Source organism: Podarcis cretensis (assembly GCF_951804945.1).
Source record: "Podarcis cretensis genome assembly, chromosome: 14".
NCBI lineage: Eukaryota > Metazoa > Chordata > Lepidosauria > Squamata > Lacertidae > Podarcis > Podarcis cretensis.
Genome location: NC_137183.1, coordinates 5,457,201 through 5,473,001, shown reverse-complemented (window position 1 = coordinate 5,473,001; position 15,801 = coordinate 5,457,201). Strand labels below are relative to the sequence as shown.

The 15,801-nt window shown below is 41.6% G+C and overlaps 1 protein-coding gene across 17 annotated transcripts in view; it reads left to right on the top strand.

Moving 5' to 3' along the window:
• The window catches only part of HERC1 (HECT and RLD domain containing E3 ubiquitin protein ligase family member 1), a 107,490-nt gene that overhangs the window by 35,116 nt on the left and 56,573 nt on the right, over positions 1 to 15,801 (top strand). For 12 of the 17 annotated variants that reach the window (XM_079953075.1, XM_079953079.1, XM_079953078.1 and 9 more), the window contains exons 19-30: positions 1,312 to 1,485; positions 2,343 to 2,457; positions 2,550 to 2,670; positions 4,180 to 4,351; positions 4,529 to 4,835; positions 5,607 to 5,727; positions 6,927 to 6,978; positions 8,004 to 8,069; positions 13,346 to 13,614; positions 14,187 to 14,402; positions 15,240 to 15,360; positions 15,528 to 15,765. In XM_079953075.1, coding sequence (XP_079809201.1) covers positions 1,312 to 1,485; positions 2,343 to 2,457; positions 2,550 to 2,670; positions 4,180 to 4,351; positions 4,529 to 4,835; positions 5,607 to 5,727; positions 6,927 to 6,978; positions 8,004 to 8,069; positions 13,346 to 13,614; positions 14,187 to 14,402; positions 15,240 to 15,360; positions 15,528 to 15,765 — 1,972 coding nt within the window. The remainder of the gene's footprint in view (positions 1 to 1,311; positions 1,486 to 2,342; positions 2,458 to 2,549; positions 2,671 to 4,179; positions 4,352 to 4,528; positions 4,836 to 5,606; positions 5,728 to 6,926; positions 6,979 to 8,003; positions 8,070 to 13,345; positions 13,615 to 14,186; positions 14,403 to 15,239; positions 15,361 to 15,527; positions 15,766 to 15,801) is intronic. The other 5 variants (XM_079953070.1, XM_079953069.1, XM_079953073.1 and 2 more) reach the window with 2 other exon arrangements.

Below are 15,801 nucleotides of genomic sequence, written 5' to 3'. Positions count from 1 at the left end.
TTTTCCATTCTCAGTCTAGACTGAGAAAGTGGGAAGACGTCATTCCCATATCGGGAGTAGTGCAGTCACTTTGCTAGTAGCAGAGAGAGCAATTTGCTTTTGTGCCCAAAAGGACAATGACTTTCTTCTAAATGGGGTGGAGTTTGTCTTAACTTAAAGGTGTCTTTCCTTGCTGCACTTATGCTTAAAGTTTCCTTTTGGAACACCAGCACAATGCGACTTTGTTGACTTTCTTAAAATTCCTCCTCCAAACCCACTTTTTTCAGGAGACTTTGGTATTGTCTCTTTCCCCACCATGTTCTACTGTAACTGTGTTGAAGCATATGTGACTGCAATATAAATGCCTGTTCTTTCTCTTGTTTGTCTCCATCCCCTCCTTTCCTCTATGTTGAATTCTGGATTGTAAGATTCTCAGGACACAGACCTGTTGTCTTGTGTTCTCTAAAGTGGCAAGCACATTGATGGTGCTGTATAAATGGTTAAGACCAGATTATTTTAGGGACTATACACAAGCCTACCCCAATCTTGAGATTGTCACTGGTGATGCTTCTCCCTGCCCTGTCATTAATGACATTCCAGTTGATGAGAACCAGAGACAGAACTTTCTCAGTTATGGCCCCCTATTTGTGGGAGATTTACCAGACCCTCTCCTTCCTTCAAAAGAAAAAAAGTGTGTATTCGTTTTTAGGAAGATTTATCAATTGCTTTGTTTAATTGCTAGCTTACTGCTATTTTTATTTTGTTGTTTGAATTGAATTTTTTTACTGGCTTTTATTTATACTTTCTTAGTAGTATTGTTTGCTGCTGTACAAATACTTTTTGCATTGAAAAGGCATCATTTGCCAATCTAGTGCCCTCCAGATGTTTTGGGCTTCATCTCCCATCAGCCCCAACTAGCACAGCCATGCTCCTGTCAGCCCAGCACAATATGGCCATGCTTGCTGGAGTCCGGAAGATCAGGAGGGCACCAGGTAGGCAAAGGCTGATCTACACTAATAGCATTCTCTGAGTGCTGTTCATTGTGTAGCCAAAACACCATCCACACACGAGAGGAGGTATCAGTAGCCGTGGGGAAAGTACAAAAAAGGCTTCAGAAAAAAGTGAGGACGTCCTGAGGACTGAGCATGCTCACTGGCCATGGGTTGCTTGATGTATTTGGGTTGCTGGGAGATGTATATGTATGGGGTGCTGGCAGTAGAATGCTGGCAGTAGAAAACAACATGGCTGTCTTGTTGGAACCCTTTTGATTCAGGCCCCACTTGCAAGTACCTAAATAGATAAATAATGACATGACTCTTCATCTCATTTTAGACAAGTCCATGAGTTCCTTGTTAGAGGTAGCTCTTTCTGGAAATGAAGAACAAAAGCCGTTTGATTACAAGCTTTGCCCAGAAATCTCTGTCTTTGTGGATTTGGCTTTGGGGTGTGCAAAGGAGCCTGCTCGTAGCCTCTGGGTCAGCATGCAGGACTATGCAGTGAGTAAAGGTAAGTTCTTGGAAGCAAAAGAGCCACCTCCCACAGTGACAATAATTAAGCTTATCTGTGCTCATTTTGGAGGAGAGGCTCTTTCATTATTTGTTTAGTTAAAACAAAAACAAAAACCAGGGTGTGGATACACCTAGAACTCTTAAAATTTCAGTGAACTCCTTGGGTTGGGGCACACCATTTGAGAAACCACTTTGTCATGGCCATTTTAGTTGAGGAAGGATTTGTATTTTCTGAAATTAGTTGCATTTCTATTGTAGTCAACTTGCTTATTAAAATAACTTTACATTGGGCATCTGCTGGCACAACCATATTGTTTAAAGCAGTTTTAGACACATAATAAATAGCAACTAGCATAGAACTACATAACCTTCTGTCTGCTGACCACACCTCATGGCAATGAAGTGTATCTGCCATTACTCTGAAAAACCCATCCCAATTTGAAAGCCCACTTCATATAACTTGGTGCTATTTCATGGTGTGGGTGGGTAGGAGTGCAATATTTTGGGGTGAATACTGCCCGGTGTCAGAGCAGTGAAGTCCTTATTGAGGCTTTTAGCAAGCTCTGCTCACTGATCATGCCACATGGCCATTGCAAAATGAAAAAAGGAACTTCCCACTGGCAAGACAGCAGAGCTTCAAGTGAATCTTACCTCTGGCTCCGCCCACCACTGGCATGCATCCCTAGAAGGTTTTCCATTGAGAGAATGCAGCCCTTGGGGTGAAAAAGATTCCCCACTCCTGGTTTAAGGCAAAAATGCAAGCTGAATTATTGAAATATGGGTGAATAATTTGATGCTGTTTTAACTGTGAATATTTCAGGAAACTGATCAGTTCCTTTTCCCCTACCTCTTCAGATTGGGATAGTGCCACCCTGAGTAGTGAGTCGCTTTTGGATACTGTGTCTAGATTTGTTCTTGCTGCCCTCCTGAAACATACAAATTTGCTTAGTCAAGCAAGTGGTGAGAGCAGGCAAGTACCCAAAAAGCATTTTGAGACCTTTCCCCCTTGTGTTAGAGAGATTTCCTGTACTCTTAGCCTTATGTAACTTTTGTGTCTTTTAGGTATCAGCCTGGCAAAGCCTTAGTAGAAGTATATCGGTGTGTGTATAAAGTGCGGAGTCGTTTGCTTGCTTGCAAGAATATGGAACTTATTCAGACTAGGTCGTCTTCAAGGGATAGATGGGTAAGACTAAAGTCTGGCACTTCTGCTCCTCTTTCTTACGTAGTGCAGGAAAATTGGTTTAACATGAAAGACTGCATAGTTGATTTTTTTTTGAGGCCAACAATTATGTGAGCCTTTGTCTACAGTTTTGCTCACTTTCAATCCTATTTAGATGTACCCAGTATATTTATTTCAGTTTCAAATTTTTGCTTGCTTCTGTTTTCTCTGTAGCTAGGGTCTTGTTTTTTAAAAAAACCTTCCTTTGTTTTACAGCATGCTTTACTTTTTTGGGGTGGGTGGGTTCTATGGACCACAAATAAAACTGTGTTTTTTAAATTAATTTGCCTACTGCTTTGAATTGTGGGGGAATGGTTTATAAGGCTTATGTTAGTAGCTGTTTCTTCCTTTAACTGGACTCGGGAGACGCTTCTCTGCTTCCTGGTCAAACTGCTTTGAGAAGGAGGAAAAGGGATCTTCTAGCTCTAAACTAGGGAGGCTTTTCTTGCCTGCTTTCCCATCTTCCTTGTTCTTAAGAAGGAGGTTGCTGGACTAGTTGAAGTTTCCTGATTTGATTCATCATGGATCTTTTTCTGTTCTTCTGCTCCTGCCAAAGCAGTTACAGAGTTGGCATGTTGGTGCCATTCCTCTTGCATTGTCCCTGCCCTTAGAAGGTTCCACAAAAAGCCTTGTCATTATTGTCACAAGTATAAAATGGTTGTCTGCATCCACTCACACAAGCACAGATAGTGGAATTATTACTCCATCGCTTCATAAATTTTTGCAGGGGCAGTCATCCTGTGACCTGTGCTTATGGTGAAACAATTTTACCACTACCATTTTACTATGAATTCAGCTCCATAGCTTGAAAGGACTGTGTGAGTCAGCTGCTGTTCAGCACAATCACTACTGTTTCCTGTTTTAATTTAGGGGCAGATTTTTTCCCAGCTTAAAGCCAACCTTCCGGGGGCCTTGTGCCAGTGGTGGATGGGGTCAGAGGTAGAAGTGGGTGGATGTGATTCTTACCTCCATACAGAACACTATACAGTGGTACCTTGGGTTAAGTACTTAATTCGTTTCGGAGGTCCATTCTTAACCTGAAACTGTTCTTAACCTGAAGCACCACTTTAGCTAATGGGGCCTCCTGCTGCTACCGCGCCGCCGGAGCACGATTTCTCTTCTCATCCTGAAGCAAAGTTCTCAACCCGAGGTACTATTTCTGGGTTAGCGGAGTCTGTAACCTGAAGCGTATGTAACCCGAGGTACCACTGTATTCCATCCATACAAAAGTCTGGTTTCTACTTACCCTCCAGGCAAACAAAGTGCTATCATAGTTCAAGGACACATTCCATCTGTGCTGCGGGAAAGGGTGTGTGACTTAAGGAAGAATCCTAGGGTCCAGGCAGAGAGAAGGCTGCATTTGGCCCCCAGGCCTGAGAAACCTCGCCCCTGGTTTGATTTAAGAACATACTCTTATTAAGCAATGAGTTCTTCATATCTTTGAACCTTACCCTCTCTCCTCCCCTATCCCAGATGTCAGAAAATCCAGACTCTTTGGACATTGGTGCCCAAGAGCACCCCTTTACTCGGACCATTGATGAAGAAGCAGAGATGGAAGAGCAGGCAGAAAGAGAAAGAGAAGAGGGGCACCCGGAACAAGAAGAGGAAGAGGAAGAAAGGGAGCATGAAGTTATGACAGCTGGCAGTAAGTAAAGTTTGGAAAAGATTCCACAGAAGCTTGTTCAGAGAGAGTCCCATTGAAATGAATGGGGCCTTCAACAGGAGTTTTATCTATGATGAACAAAAGTCACCTGAATAATTTTTACAGCCCTTGAGCTCTGCCTAGAAGTTAAGACCTTTGTTTTTGTGTTGCATGTTACAGAAATCTTTCAATGTTTCCTATCAGCCCGTGAAGTAGCTCGCAGTCGAGACCGAGAGAGAATAAATGGTGGGGCAGGGGCTCGAATGGATGACCAGGCCCCTCAGTCCCAGCAAGAACGCAGAGTCAGCAGAGACCTTCCTGAAGGACAAGATGTGTACACAGCTGCCTGCAACTCTGTGATCCATAGGTGTGCTTTGCTGATTCTGGGAGTCAGCCCCGTTATTGAGGAGCTGCAGAAACGAAGAGAGGAAGGGCAGTTGCAACAGCCATCAACTGGTACCGCAGAAGGGATTGGACTCATGACCAGGTGCGATTAATGAACTGTGCACAAGAGCAGCCAGCAGCTCTTGAAACCTTGCTGAGTAGATCCTCAGTAATCTGCTAAGGTAGGGTGAGCCTGCCAAACCCTAACAATAGGCGTCAGAGGTCCTACTGTTTGTTCCAGAGCAGTTAGTGGTACATTGGGCAGGTCTTAGAGTCAGGCCCTTTCCTTTGGTAGTGCCTAATTTGTGCAATGAGCTCCAAGGGATGGGGGTGGTGGTGGTGGAATATGCCAGGCTTTGTCTCTGGTGAAAGGGGAAGTCCTTGTTTGATAGAGCATTCTCTTGGCACATCAGACTTCCCTGTGCATATTGTTAAACCCTAGGAGCTGCACTTTGCCTGCTCTTACGGAATCATAGAATTGTATGGTTGGGAGGGACCCCAAGGGTCATCTATTCCAACCCCCTGCTATGCAGAAATCTCAACTAAAGCATCCATGACAGATGACCATCCAACCTCTCCTTAAAAACCTGCAAGGAGTTTGTTCCACCGTCAGATGTTTAGTCAGAATATCCTTTCTTGAATCCATTGGTTTTGGTCCTGTCTTCCGGAGCAGGAGAAGACAAGCTTGCTCCACCTTCCATGGGACAGCCCTTGAGATATCTGAAGATGGCTATCATATCTCCCCTCAGTCTCCTCTTTACCAGGCTAAACATACCCAATTCTCTCAACTGTTCCTTCCTCATAAGGCTTGGTTTCCAGACCAATTATCATCTTCAGTTATTATCTTTTCTTTTTTTGCATCTGCATGAAACAGAAGTGAAAGCCTTACTGCAGAAAGTCGCTCAGTCCACTCTAGTTCAAGTTACAAACTGATGAAATCACGGAGTGAATCTGATTTATCTCAGCCTGAATCGGATGAAGAAGGTTATTCACTGGTAGGTGAAATACTTTAAAGCTTTGCATAATGTTACTCTTGCTGGTTCAGCTCCTGAAGATGCACTTGAAATGTTGTGAGTCTGTGTTGCAGTGGGATCTGCTTTCACATCAGCTCAGGACTTTATGGGTAGGTTGGGGCAAACCATCGCCCCCAAAGTGTGCACGGGGAGTTTACATGCAATGGGATCTAATTATTGCCATTGCTTAATTTCAGCCCTCTTTTCCCTGCTCTGTTTCATCACAAGTTGACTTTAAAATTCCCTTGGAGTTTGAAAAGCCACTCACGACATTATGCAAAGGACTGCCTTGCTTACCTTAAAAATTTGTTGGGAGAAAACAAGACATGACATTCAAAAGAACTTGGCAAATCAAGAATGTAGACAATCCCACAGATTACAGAAGAATATTTGACAGTGTTAAAGCTGTGTAAGTGGCAGCATGATGAACCCAAGCTGGTCAGTCTCATGACAAAGTAACTTCAAACCATAGGTTTGAATAGCAAATGTCAAGTAAATTGGCTTATTTGTTTTAAAATTGGATGCTTGGTTTGTTTGCAATGCTGGGACCAAGATTCTTTAAAGGCAATGCTAAACTCAGCTGAAGTCTCCCTTCCAGCTATGCAAGAGTAGGAGAAGAGAAGCAGGAATACGTGAGACCAGCACTTTGCTTATCCACTTAGCAGCATGCGATGGTCTAGGATTATGTGAGAACTGGCCCATGGTATGATTTTCAAATTTGAGAGACCTGTGCAAAAACATGTGTTCAAGTTCAGCACGGAATGCCTCCAGAAGTATAGAGGTGGTTGTCTTTCGGAAGTGCCCACTGTGTTTTGTGTTCAGTATATTATATTTGGAATTGTTTACTCTGGTGGTAAGCTGCTGCATATAACCTATACATGAATGAGTTGCCTTTTTGTTTGCTGGTTAGGTGGAATTCCATCTCACGGTATCAGAGAGAGGCAAAACAGTGAAGGCCTCTCTGTGATCATTTGGCTCATGCCTTCCTAGAACTTCCCCATACAGTAGCCAATGATATCTGCCTTTGCTTACTTTCCTCTTCCAAGCCTGTCCCTTCTGTGTTGTGTCTGTTAAATTGAAAGCCAACGTGAACAAACTTGAGTACATTGGTAGACATTATATAAATGTAATAAATAAGGTATAACACTAACACTCTTTTTTGTTATTTTTATTCACTATAGAGTGGAAGACGAAATGTGGATTTGGACTTGGCATCATCCCATAGAAAGAGAGGTAATTGTGTAGAAAAGCCAGTTTTTCTAGAGTAGTGGTCTTGAAACTTTTAAGCCTCAGAAAATCTTTCTGTGTTGATTGGTCTGCTACAGAGCCCCTCTATACTGCAGGGAATTATGGACATACACACAGTTCACACTCCCTGGAATCTGTGTGTGCTCCAGAGTGTTGTCAAGTTGCCTCTGCAGTTCTGTGTTGCAGGAGAATACTGGTAATGGTAGGTAAGATGCCTTTTGAGCATCTTGTCTGCCATGACTCTGGAACACAGTTTGAAAACCCACACTTTGACATACCTGTAATAGAAGGTAAAGAACGATGAGAGCTTTCTCCAGCAAATAAATGCCATGTAGTGCAGGCAGTTTCACTGTTTGCCTGCTTCTGGACCCCATAGAGTGGGCAAGTTGCAAGGGTGATTTATCCTAGGTAGGGCTGGACAATACCCTTGACTGAGATCCAGAGAACCGTTGCCATGGGGTGTAAACAATACCAAGCTAGGATGGAAGAATCAGCAGGGAGGTTGGTCAAAAAATTGTTTCAGTTCTCTGCTCATGCCTGCTCCCCTTGTCCCTGCTCTGTTTTCCATGGAAAGTATCTTTGGGACTTGAACCCTTCATCAGGCTTTGGTTGGATGAGTGAGTTTATTCCCAGCTCTTAGTTACTCCTAGTTTTAATTACTCCTGTGGAGAGGCATCTTCTTGGGGCAGCTCTTAACCTTATCTGATAAGCTCAGCCTGCTGCCTGACCCTCTATCTTTAGAACACACTGCAATTTTTCAAATGTGAAGTCACCTCATGAATTATTGCATAACTCCTCTTTAGCATTCACATGGTAAGGGGATATGAAGTGGTGCAATAATACCCCATCACTTCCTTACACTGCAGGAAGTTTGAGAAGCTGCACATTCATGAACGTTGCTCAAACATTTCCCACTTTTAAAGCTGTTTTCCATGTATGGACAGAATGCAGATTGAATGTTGTCTTCTGTACCCAATGTCTCTCTTTGTCTTCTGATTCTTGTGTGGTAGTGTGTTTACTCCTTTTTGGCCAGTTGAGCCCCAGAAAAAAGAAGAGCTCCAAGCAAGTACATGACGGCATGTTGTGATTTTATTTTCTCTCTCTAGCTTGCCTACATACTTTATAAAACATAAAATATGTGTAGCAGTTGTTCCACATTCATTTTGAAAATTTCATTACTAGAAGCTGGCATATAAGGACAAGTAAACAGTGGGGTTTTTGTTCCATCTAATGTTGGCAGGTAGACATAGGCATAACGGCTCACTAAAAATTCAAGTTGTAAGAATGTATTTAGCATGTTTCTGTTTATGTTTAGGGGATCAGCATTGAGAGGATCAATGAATTGTGTACTTGGCATGTTTCAGAAGCCAGGTTCATTGGCTGGCATCTGCACTGAAAGGGCTGTGAAAAGGCTACTGTATGTGACCGTAGAGCAGCCTTCATCAGCTGGGTGCCTTCCAAATGTTTTGTGGACTATAACTCCCATCAGCTCCAGTCAGCACCATTGTGCTGGCTGGGACTGATGGGAGTTATAGTCCAGAACCTCTGGAAGGCACTAGGTTGGGGAAGGCTGCCCTAGAGAGTGGACCTCATTGTCAGTTTAATACTGAGAAAGGCAAACTACAGGGTTTGATTTGATATACTGTACTTACAAGTAATACAATAGCTTGTTTAAACCAAAGCAGGCAGCTTCCCCCAACCTTTCTTGAGGAGTCTTGTTAACTTAATCCCAAAGTATGACCATACTACCATTAATACTTTTATCTGCTGCACCACCTTGTTCTGCAATCCCTTTTTTAAAAAAAATAATAATTTTTTATTGATTTTCCAACACAAATTATAGACAAAACAGCACACACAGAAAAACAAACAAAAACATATAAACATGTATAATTTCAAAACCTCTTTTTCATAACCCTTGCTTCCCAGACTTCCCCTTACCTCCCCTTTTCTGCATCCTGTTTTAAACTTTTTTCCAGCAACCCCTCACGTCAATCAAATAATAACATTTTCTTATTTTAGTTCCATTCTCATACTTAATCAGTTACAGCTGTAATTCTATATTTTCCTTTCCCTTGACATTTTAACCCTCATTAATTTTGCAGCAGTTCTTGAGATATGCTTTAAATTTCTTCCAATCTTCTTCCACCGTCTCTTTTTTCTTGGTCACGGATTCTGCCAGTCATCTCTGCCAATCCCATATAGTCAATCACCTTCGTCTGCCATTCTTCCAGCGTGGGTAGTTCTTGTGTCTTCCAATACTTTGCTAAGAGAATCCTTGCTGCTGTGGTAGCATACATAAACAACGTTCTATCCTTCCTTGACACCAATTGGCCGACCATGCCCAGGAGAAATGCCTCTGGTTTCTTGTGAAAAGTACATTTAAGTACCTTCTTAATTTCATTATAAATCATTTCCCAGAAGGCCTTAATCCTCGGGCAAGTCCACCAAAGGTGGTAGAAGGTACCTTCAGTCGCATTACACTTCCAGCATTTGTTGTTGGGCAAGTGATAAATTTTTGCAAGCTTGACCGGGGTCATGTACCACCTGTAAATCATTTTCATAATATTTTCTCTTAAGGCATTGCATGCCGTGAATTTTATACCGGTGGTCCATAACTGTTCCCAGTCAGCAAACATAATGTCGTGACCAAAGTCTTGCGCCCACTTAATCATAGTTGATTTAACTGTCTCATCTAATGTATTCCACTTCAACAGCAAGTTAAACATTCTTGATAGATTCTTAGTATTGGGTTCTAACAATTCTGTTTCTAGTTTTGATCTCTCCAACTGGAAGCCAATTTTCCTGTCTTGTTTAAACACCTCCATTATTTGATGATAGTGAAGCCAATCTCTTACTTTAGACTTCAATTTCTCGAAACTCTGTAATTTAATTTTCCCACTCTCTTGCTCTAAAATTTCACCATATCTTGGCCATTTAGATTCCATATTAAGTTTTTTCACCCCCTTAGCTTCCATTGGTGACAGCCACCTAGGAGTTTTATTTTCCAGCACATCCTTATATCGAATCCAAACATTATATAATGCTTTCCTAACAATATGGTTTTTAAATCCTTTATGAATTTTTACCTTGTCATACCATATGTATGCATGCCAACCGAATCTATTATCAAACCCTTCCAAATCCAGAATGTCCGTATTCTCAAGAAGTAGCCAGTCTTTCAACCAGCAGAAAGCTGCCGATTCGTAGTAAAGTCTTAAGTCTGGCAGGGCAAACCCCCCTCTGTCTTTTGCATCAGTTAATATCTTAAATTTTATTCTGGGCTTTTTGCCCTGCCAGACAAATTTAGATATGTCTTTCTGCCACTTCTTGAAGCAGTCCCCTCTGTCCACAACCTGTAAAGTCTGAAACAGAAATAGCATTCTAGGCAATCCCAACCTTGTCAAATACTGCTCCTTGGGATTTTTTTGCCTTGTACAGAAATAGTTCACCTGGTCTTCATCTGGACATAAGAAATGTGGTGCTGGGTCAGGCCAATCTAGTCCAGCATCCTGTTCTCACAGTGGCAAACAAGAAGCAGGACCCAGGCACAAGAACACTCTCTCCTCCTATAGTTTCCAGCAATTGGTATTAAGAAGCATTCCTTCTCTGACTTTATCTTTTGTCGCTCCACTTTCAGTCCTCTATACGACTCATTTTTGCACAGGATAATTCCCGCCAAGCTGTTAAGGGCCTAGTGAAGAAGGCTTAAAATGGGAGTAAACAAGTTTTTAAAATCCAGGCAAAACAAACACAGTAACGTCATAGTAAAACTACCCCCCCCCCGTATGATAATCCTGTAATTTATTTTGTTTTAAAAATCCCACTCTCCCCAAGGAGTGCAGGACAATATACATGATTTCTGTTCCGTGCCCCTTTATCCCTGGAACAGCCCTGCAAGGTGGATTAAAGTAAAAGGTAACAGGTAGCCTAGGGTCACTCAGTGAACGTCATGGATTAGTAGGGATTTGAAACTGGGTTTTAATTGTCCTAGCCTAACTTTCTAACCTGGGACTATGCAATATTGTGGCCTCCAGATATTGTTGGGAGTACAACTCCCATTATTCCTGACCACCATGTTTTCAACCACTGCTGTAACCACGGCAGCACGCTGGCTGATGCAGATGAGCTTAAGCTTCCAAGAGTAGGTCATGCTAGTATGTAGCTTTGTTCTGCTCACATATGCAGGATGCCTTGAATACCTGTTAGATGTGTTCAGACCAGCTTTTTAAAAAATGCATAAGCTCTTTCACTTGTCCTTTCAGAGCCACTTCACAGTAACACTCTTTTGATCACTTTTAAAGAAAACTTTTAAAAACCACAAATTCTTTTACAAGCTTGCATTTTGTGTAGTAGCCTCTTTGATTTTAATGATTGGGAGTTTCTCAAAGCACGTGGATAATCATAAATTTGGAGAACTGAAGTGTGTTAATCATACAACATCCCATCTAAAGGGGAGAGTTTAATTTGCTTGGGGACCTGTAGTTGGTTTTGAGATTTTAGAGAAAGTAATTCCAACCCACAATTTAAAAATATTAAGTGATTTTGGTTACTCATTAGAATATGGGCTTTAAAAATATGAAGCAGTTATGTACTTTGAACAATAACATAACCAAATTATTGTTAGAGAATTGAACACTTGTCTGTGGTACATACATACGTGATTTAATTTACATAATCCATAGTTCAAACCATGCTCAAGGCAGCTTACGACATGAAAAACCATATAATTAAACATAACAAAAGTAGTCAATAAATAGAACATTAAAAAATACAAAATCAAACTGAACAATTTCCTCATAAATCACAATAAAACCTAAAATGTAGATACAAAAAACCCAACATAAACAACCTCCCCCAACAAAATTCCAAACAGTATCCCAGCCCAAGAATCTGTTCAGCAGTCTCAGCTTTTGTAACTGTAGTCAGTCATGTGCTCACCCTCCCAGGCCAAGTGGGAAAGGTCTGCAAGACAGCAAGCAAGTTTTGCAGGACTCACACCCAAGGAGGTATTCCCCCTCCCCCCCCCCCCAAAAAAAATGTTTTAGCTTTCATATTTTCAAGACAGAAGCTTGCTTTTGGCTGCATTTTGTGCCAATTCTTACAAGTTAAATAAAGACACTAAACTTTGTGAAACAGTGTTTTTCGTGTACATTTTCATGAATGCAAGAGTTTAGTGTACCAAGAGGCATTCTGAGAGAGAAACCAAACTAGAGAAAGAAAGGAATCTGTTGGATGATGGTGCTGCCTTGGTGTTTGTGGCTGTATTGGTTCATGATAGCATCAGAAATGAGGAGGTACATTTAGGGCATTCAATCCATTAAAAAGGGGACTTCCACAGAAAAGCTACAGACCTTGGAATCACCAATACACCAAAGCTTTTTTCTTTTTCCTGTCAGCAGTTCAGCTGAACAGTGCAACAGGCAGCAAATTTTGAATGCACAGAATACTACCGCATAGGCACTGTTTCCGTTTTAATTATAATTCCATGCAAGCTTACAGTTAACTCATTTGGTACTAGTATGCAGCAGCAATGCAGGGTGTGCATAGCTGCCATCTGATAATTGGAGTAGTTCTTGTCATCTGTTTGGCTATCCCTGTGCCGCCTCCTCCTTTGAACAGTCAGTAGCTATGCACACCCTGCGTTGCTGCTGCATGCTGCTACCAGATGAGTTAACTGATCAACATATGCAGCAATTTGGTTGGGACCAGAAACTGCTTGCAGTCCCATTGGAAATTTGGGTGTAGGAGAGTCCTTGAAATCGGACTCTCCACAGGTGGTATGCTTTCAAAAGGAGGTTTGATATATTACACCAAATGAATAGAAAACAGCTTGGAAGGAAGGCAGAAAAGAAATAATTTGTGTGAGTTTACTTGCCCTTTACCCATTCCTGTACCTGCGTAAAGTTTTCATTCAAAGCAAGCTATGTATCATCCCCCTGCTTTGCCCTTAATAGTTTAATAATGCTGGTCAGTCACAATCCTTGCTTTACAATTGAATGTTAAAGAAGAAATTGACTGCTCAGTTTGTTTTGTTGCAGACTGTTCTTTTCCTTCAACCACTCTCTGTTTTCTTTTATTTGTGTTACCATCTTATTCAGTATATAAGCTTTCAGTGGTTTGAGTGGCTTTTGCCTTTAATTTTCTTCTTTATGTTGCTTGAGGATTTACTGCTAGAAAAACATAGCTGAAGTTATCTTCCTTCAGTAATAGTATACTTTGCTAACTGTGTGCATGAGATGATAGGAATACCTTTTACCATCTGTTGCAAAGCTGCCCATTCAATACTACTTATCAGTGTTATTTAAAATCACTGCGTTGGAATTTATGAAGTTCTGTTGTGTGTTTCTAGGAGCAGTCCACAGCCCAATTGAAGCACTAAGTGATTCATGGACTCGGCTGAAGCACAGAGATTGGCTGTATAGCTCTATGTGTTTGTTTGGGGAGTCCGATTTTGATTTTACAAAATCTGTTGGAGTTCATACTCTGATTGAAAATGTTATTAGCTTTGTAAGCGGAGATGTGGGAAGCTCTCCAGGCTTCAAGGAGCCTGAAGAAAGCATGTCAACGAGTCCCCAGGCCTATATTATCGCAATGGAGCAGCAGCAACAGAGGGCAGAGGTGTGTATTGTAATTACCTATATTCCAGTTAATAAATGTAGAATGAAAGATGCTTTTGAATTTTCAGTTTACATGCTTTGCCCAACTGTAACTTGTGGGGAGGCAATCATTTCAGGTTACTTAACAAGAGGGAGGTTCTAGGGTGCGTGAGTCTGTAGTGGCCTCTCTGCCATCACTTGCATTCCTTGGAGGAAATAGGTGTGACCTCCAAAGCACATCATGTTTGTTTCTTCCTACTTGGGCATCAAAGGAGCAACATGCCAGACTATAGCAGTTAGTCAATTGGATTGTATGGGTGTTCCTTATGCACACATATTACATGTGGGGTTGTGCATATGCAGCCAGGAAGGAAGGAAGGGGTTGCTTTTGGAAAGCAATTTTGGCTGTGCAAGCGAAGTGTCTCCCCACATCTCTTCCTTTATTTTCCTTGATTGTTCTTCTGTTCCTAAAATACTTTCATCTGTTGTATGTGGGGGTCATACAGGCCTATACTCTGTATTTGTATCAATGCACTTGAAGGACTTTGTCTTCCAAGGGGGAAAATGCAAACTATTTTTAAACATTTTTTTTAGCTGCGGCTGGAGGCACTTCATCAGATCCTGGTGTTGCTTTCTGGGATGGAAGAAAAAGGCAGCACTCTGTCCATAGGAAGCCGGCAAGGCCCAGGCTTTCAGTCCTCTTCGCTTCTCACATCAGTGAGGCTGCAGTTCCTGGCTGGGTGCTTTGGCTTGGGTACTGTAGGATATGCAGGCTCCAAAGGAGAGAGTATCCGTTTGCATCATTATCAGGTAAGGGATGCTTTGGCCAAACGTTGGAATTCTGTCAATTGAGTTTAAAGCAGACCGTGTCTAAAACTGAAAACTTCTCAACGTGCTGTATTGTTTTGGGTCCCTGGGTTCTTTTCCTATTGTGTGTGTGTGTGGGGGGGTGTCATTCTGCAAGCTTTGGGGTTGCCACCAAGCCTGATGATAGCTTATATATACAAAATAGATGGTGCCATTTTGGCCACATAAGCAGTGGCACTTAGAATCTTTGAATCATAGAATTGTAGAGTTGGGAGGCATCTCAGGGGTCATCTAGTCCAACCCCCTGCAGTGCAGGAATCACAGCTAAAGAATCCTTGACAGATGACCATCCAAACTCTGTTTTAAAACCTCAAATAAAGGAAATTTTCTGAATATCAGATATAGAGTGAATGATAGTGGATTAAAGTCTGGAATGGCGTGTACTAATGTAAATAGACACTGTAGAAGACAACTGCAAGCAGAATATGTGCATATCCTATAAATATAACATGTTCTTAGTGTTGTGAGATTCCGTATGATAGGAACCACATTGTGCTAACAACTGTGTATTGCAGAGTCAGTTGTTTCCTATAGTAGAAACAAAATAAAAAAATTCCTTCCAGTAGCACCTTAAAGACCAACTAAGTTAGTTCTTGGTATGAGCTCCTATAGTAGGCAAGTCATGAAAGGAGTTAAATGTAGTTGCCAACGCTAAACATTAGCAACCTTTCATAAAATTGGAAAAGTTCCTCAATTATACATGGTAAATACCTTAAAAAGTAGCATGACATCAGTGCATATCCATAGGGATGGGTTTCACAGTATTTGATTTTTCCATAGGATGGCATCAGGGCAGCTAAGAGAAATATCCAGACTGAAATCCAAGTGGCTGTGCACAAGATCTATCAGCAATTGTCTGCAACTTTGGAAAGAGCCCTCCAAGCAAATAAACATCACATAGGTAAGAGGATCACATTCAATCTTGCAAGTGTTTTTGCTGCCGACAGAAAACAAGTCAAATATTCCTTGTATTATTTTTTTTCTATTCCTGAGCAGACTTGAAATGGGGACAGTCTCTAAGTATTTTCTTTCTATTTTGGTGTGTGTTTGTGTACATGTGTGTATTAGAGGCACAGCAGCGTCTCCTGTTGGTAACTGTGTTCGCCCTGAGTGTTCACTACCAGCCAGTTGATGTCTCCTTGGCCATTTCCACCGGCTTGTTAAATGTCCTGTCGCAATTATGTGGAACAGACACCATGCTTGGTCAGCCACTGCAGCTCTTGCCAAAAAGTGGCATTTCCCAGCTCAGCACAGCTTTAAAAGTAGCCAGCACTAGATTGCTTCAGATCCTAGCTATTACCACAGGGTAAGTATTAACTGTCTGTTTTCTGAATGATCATTC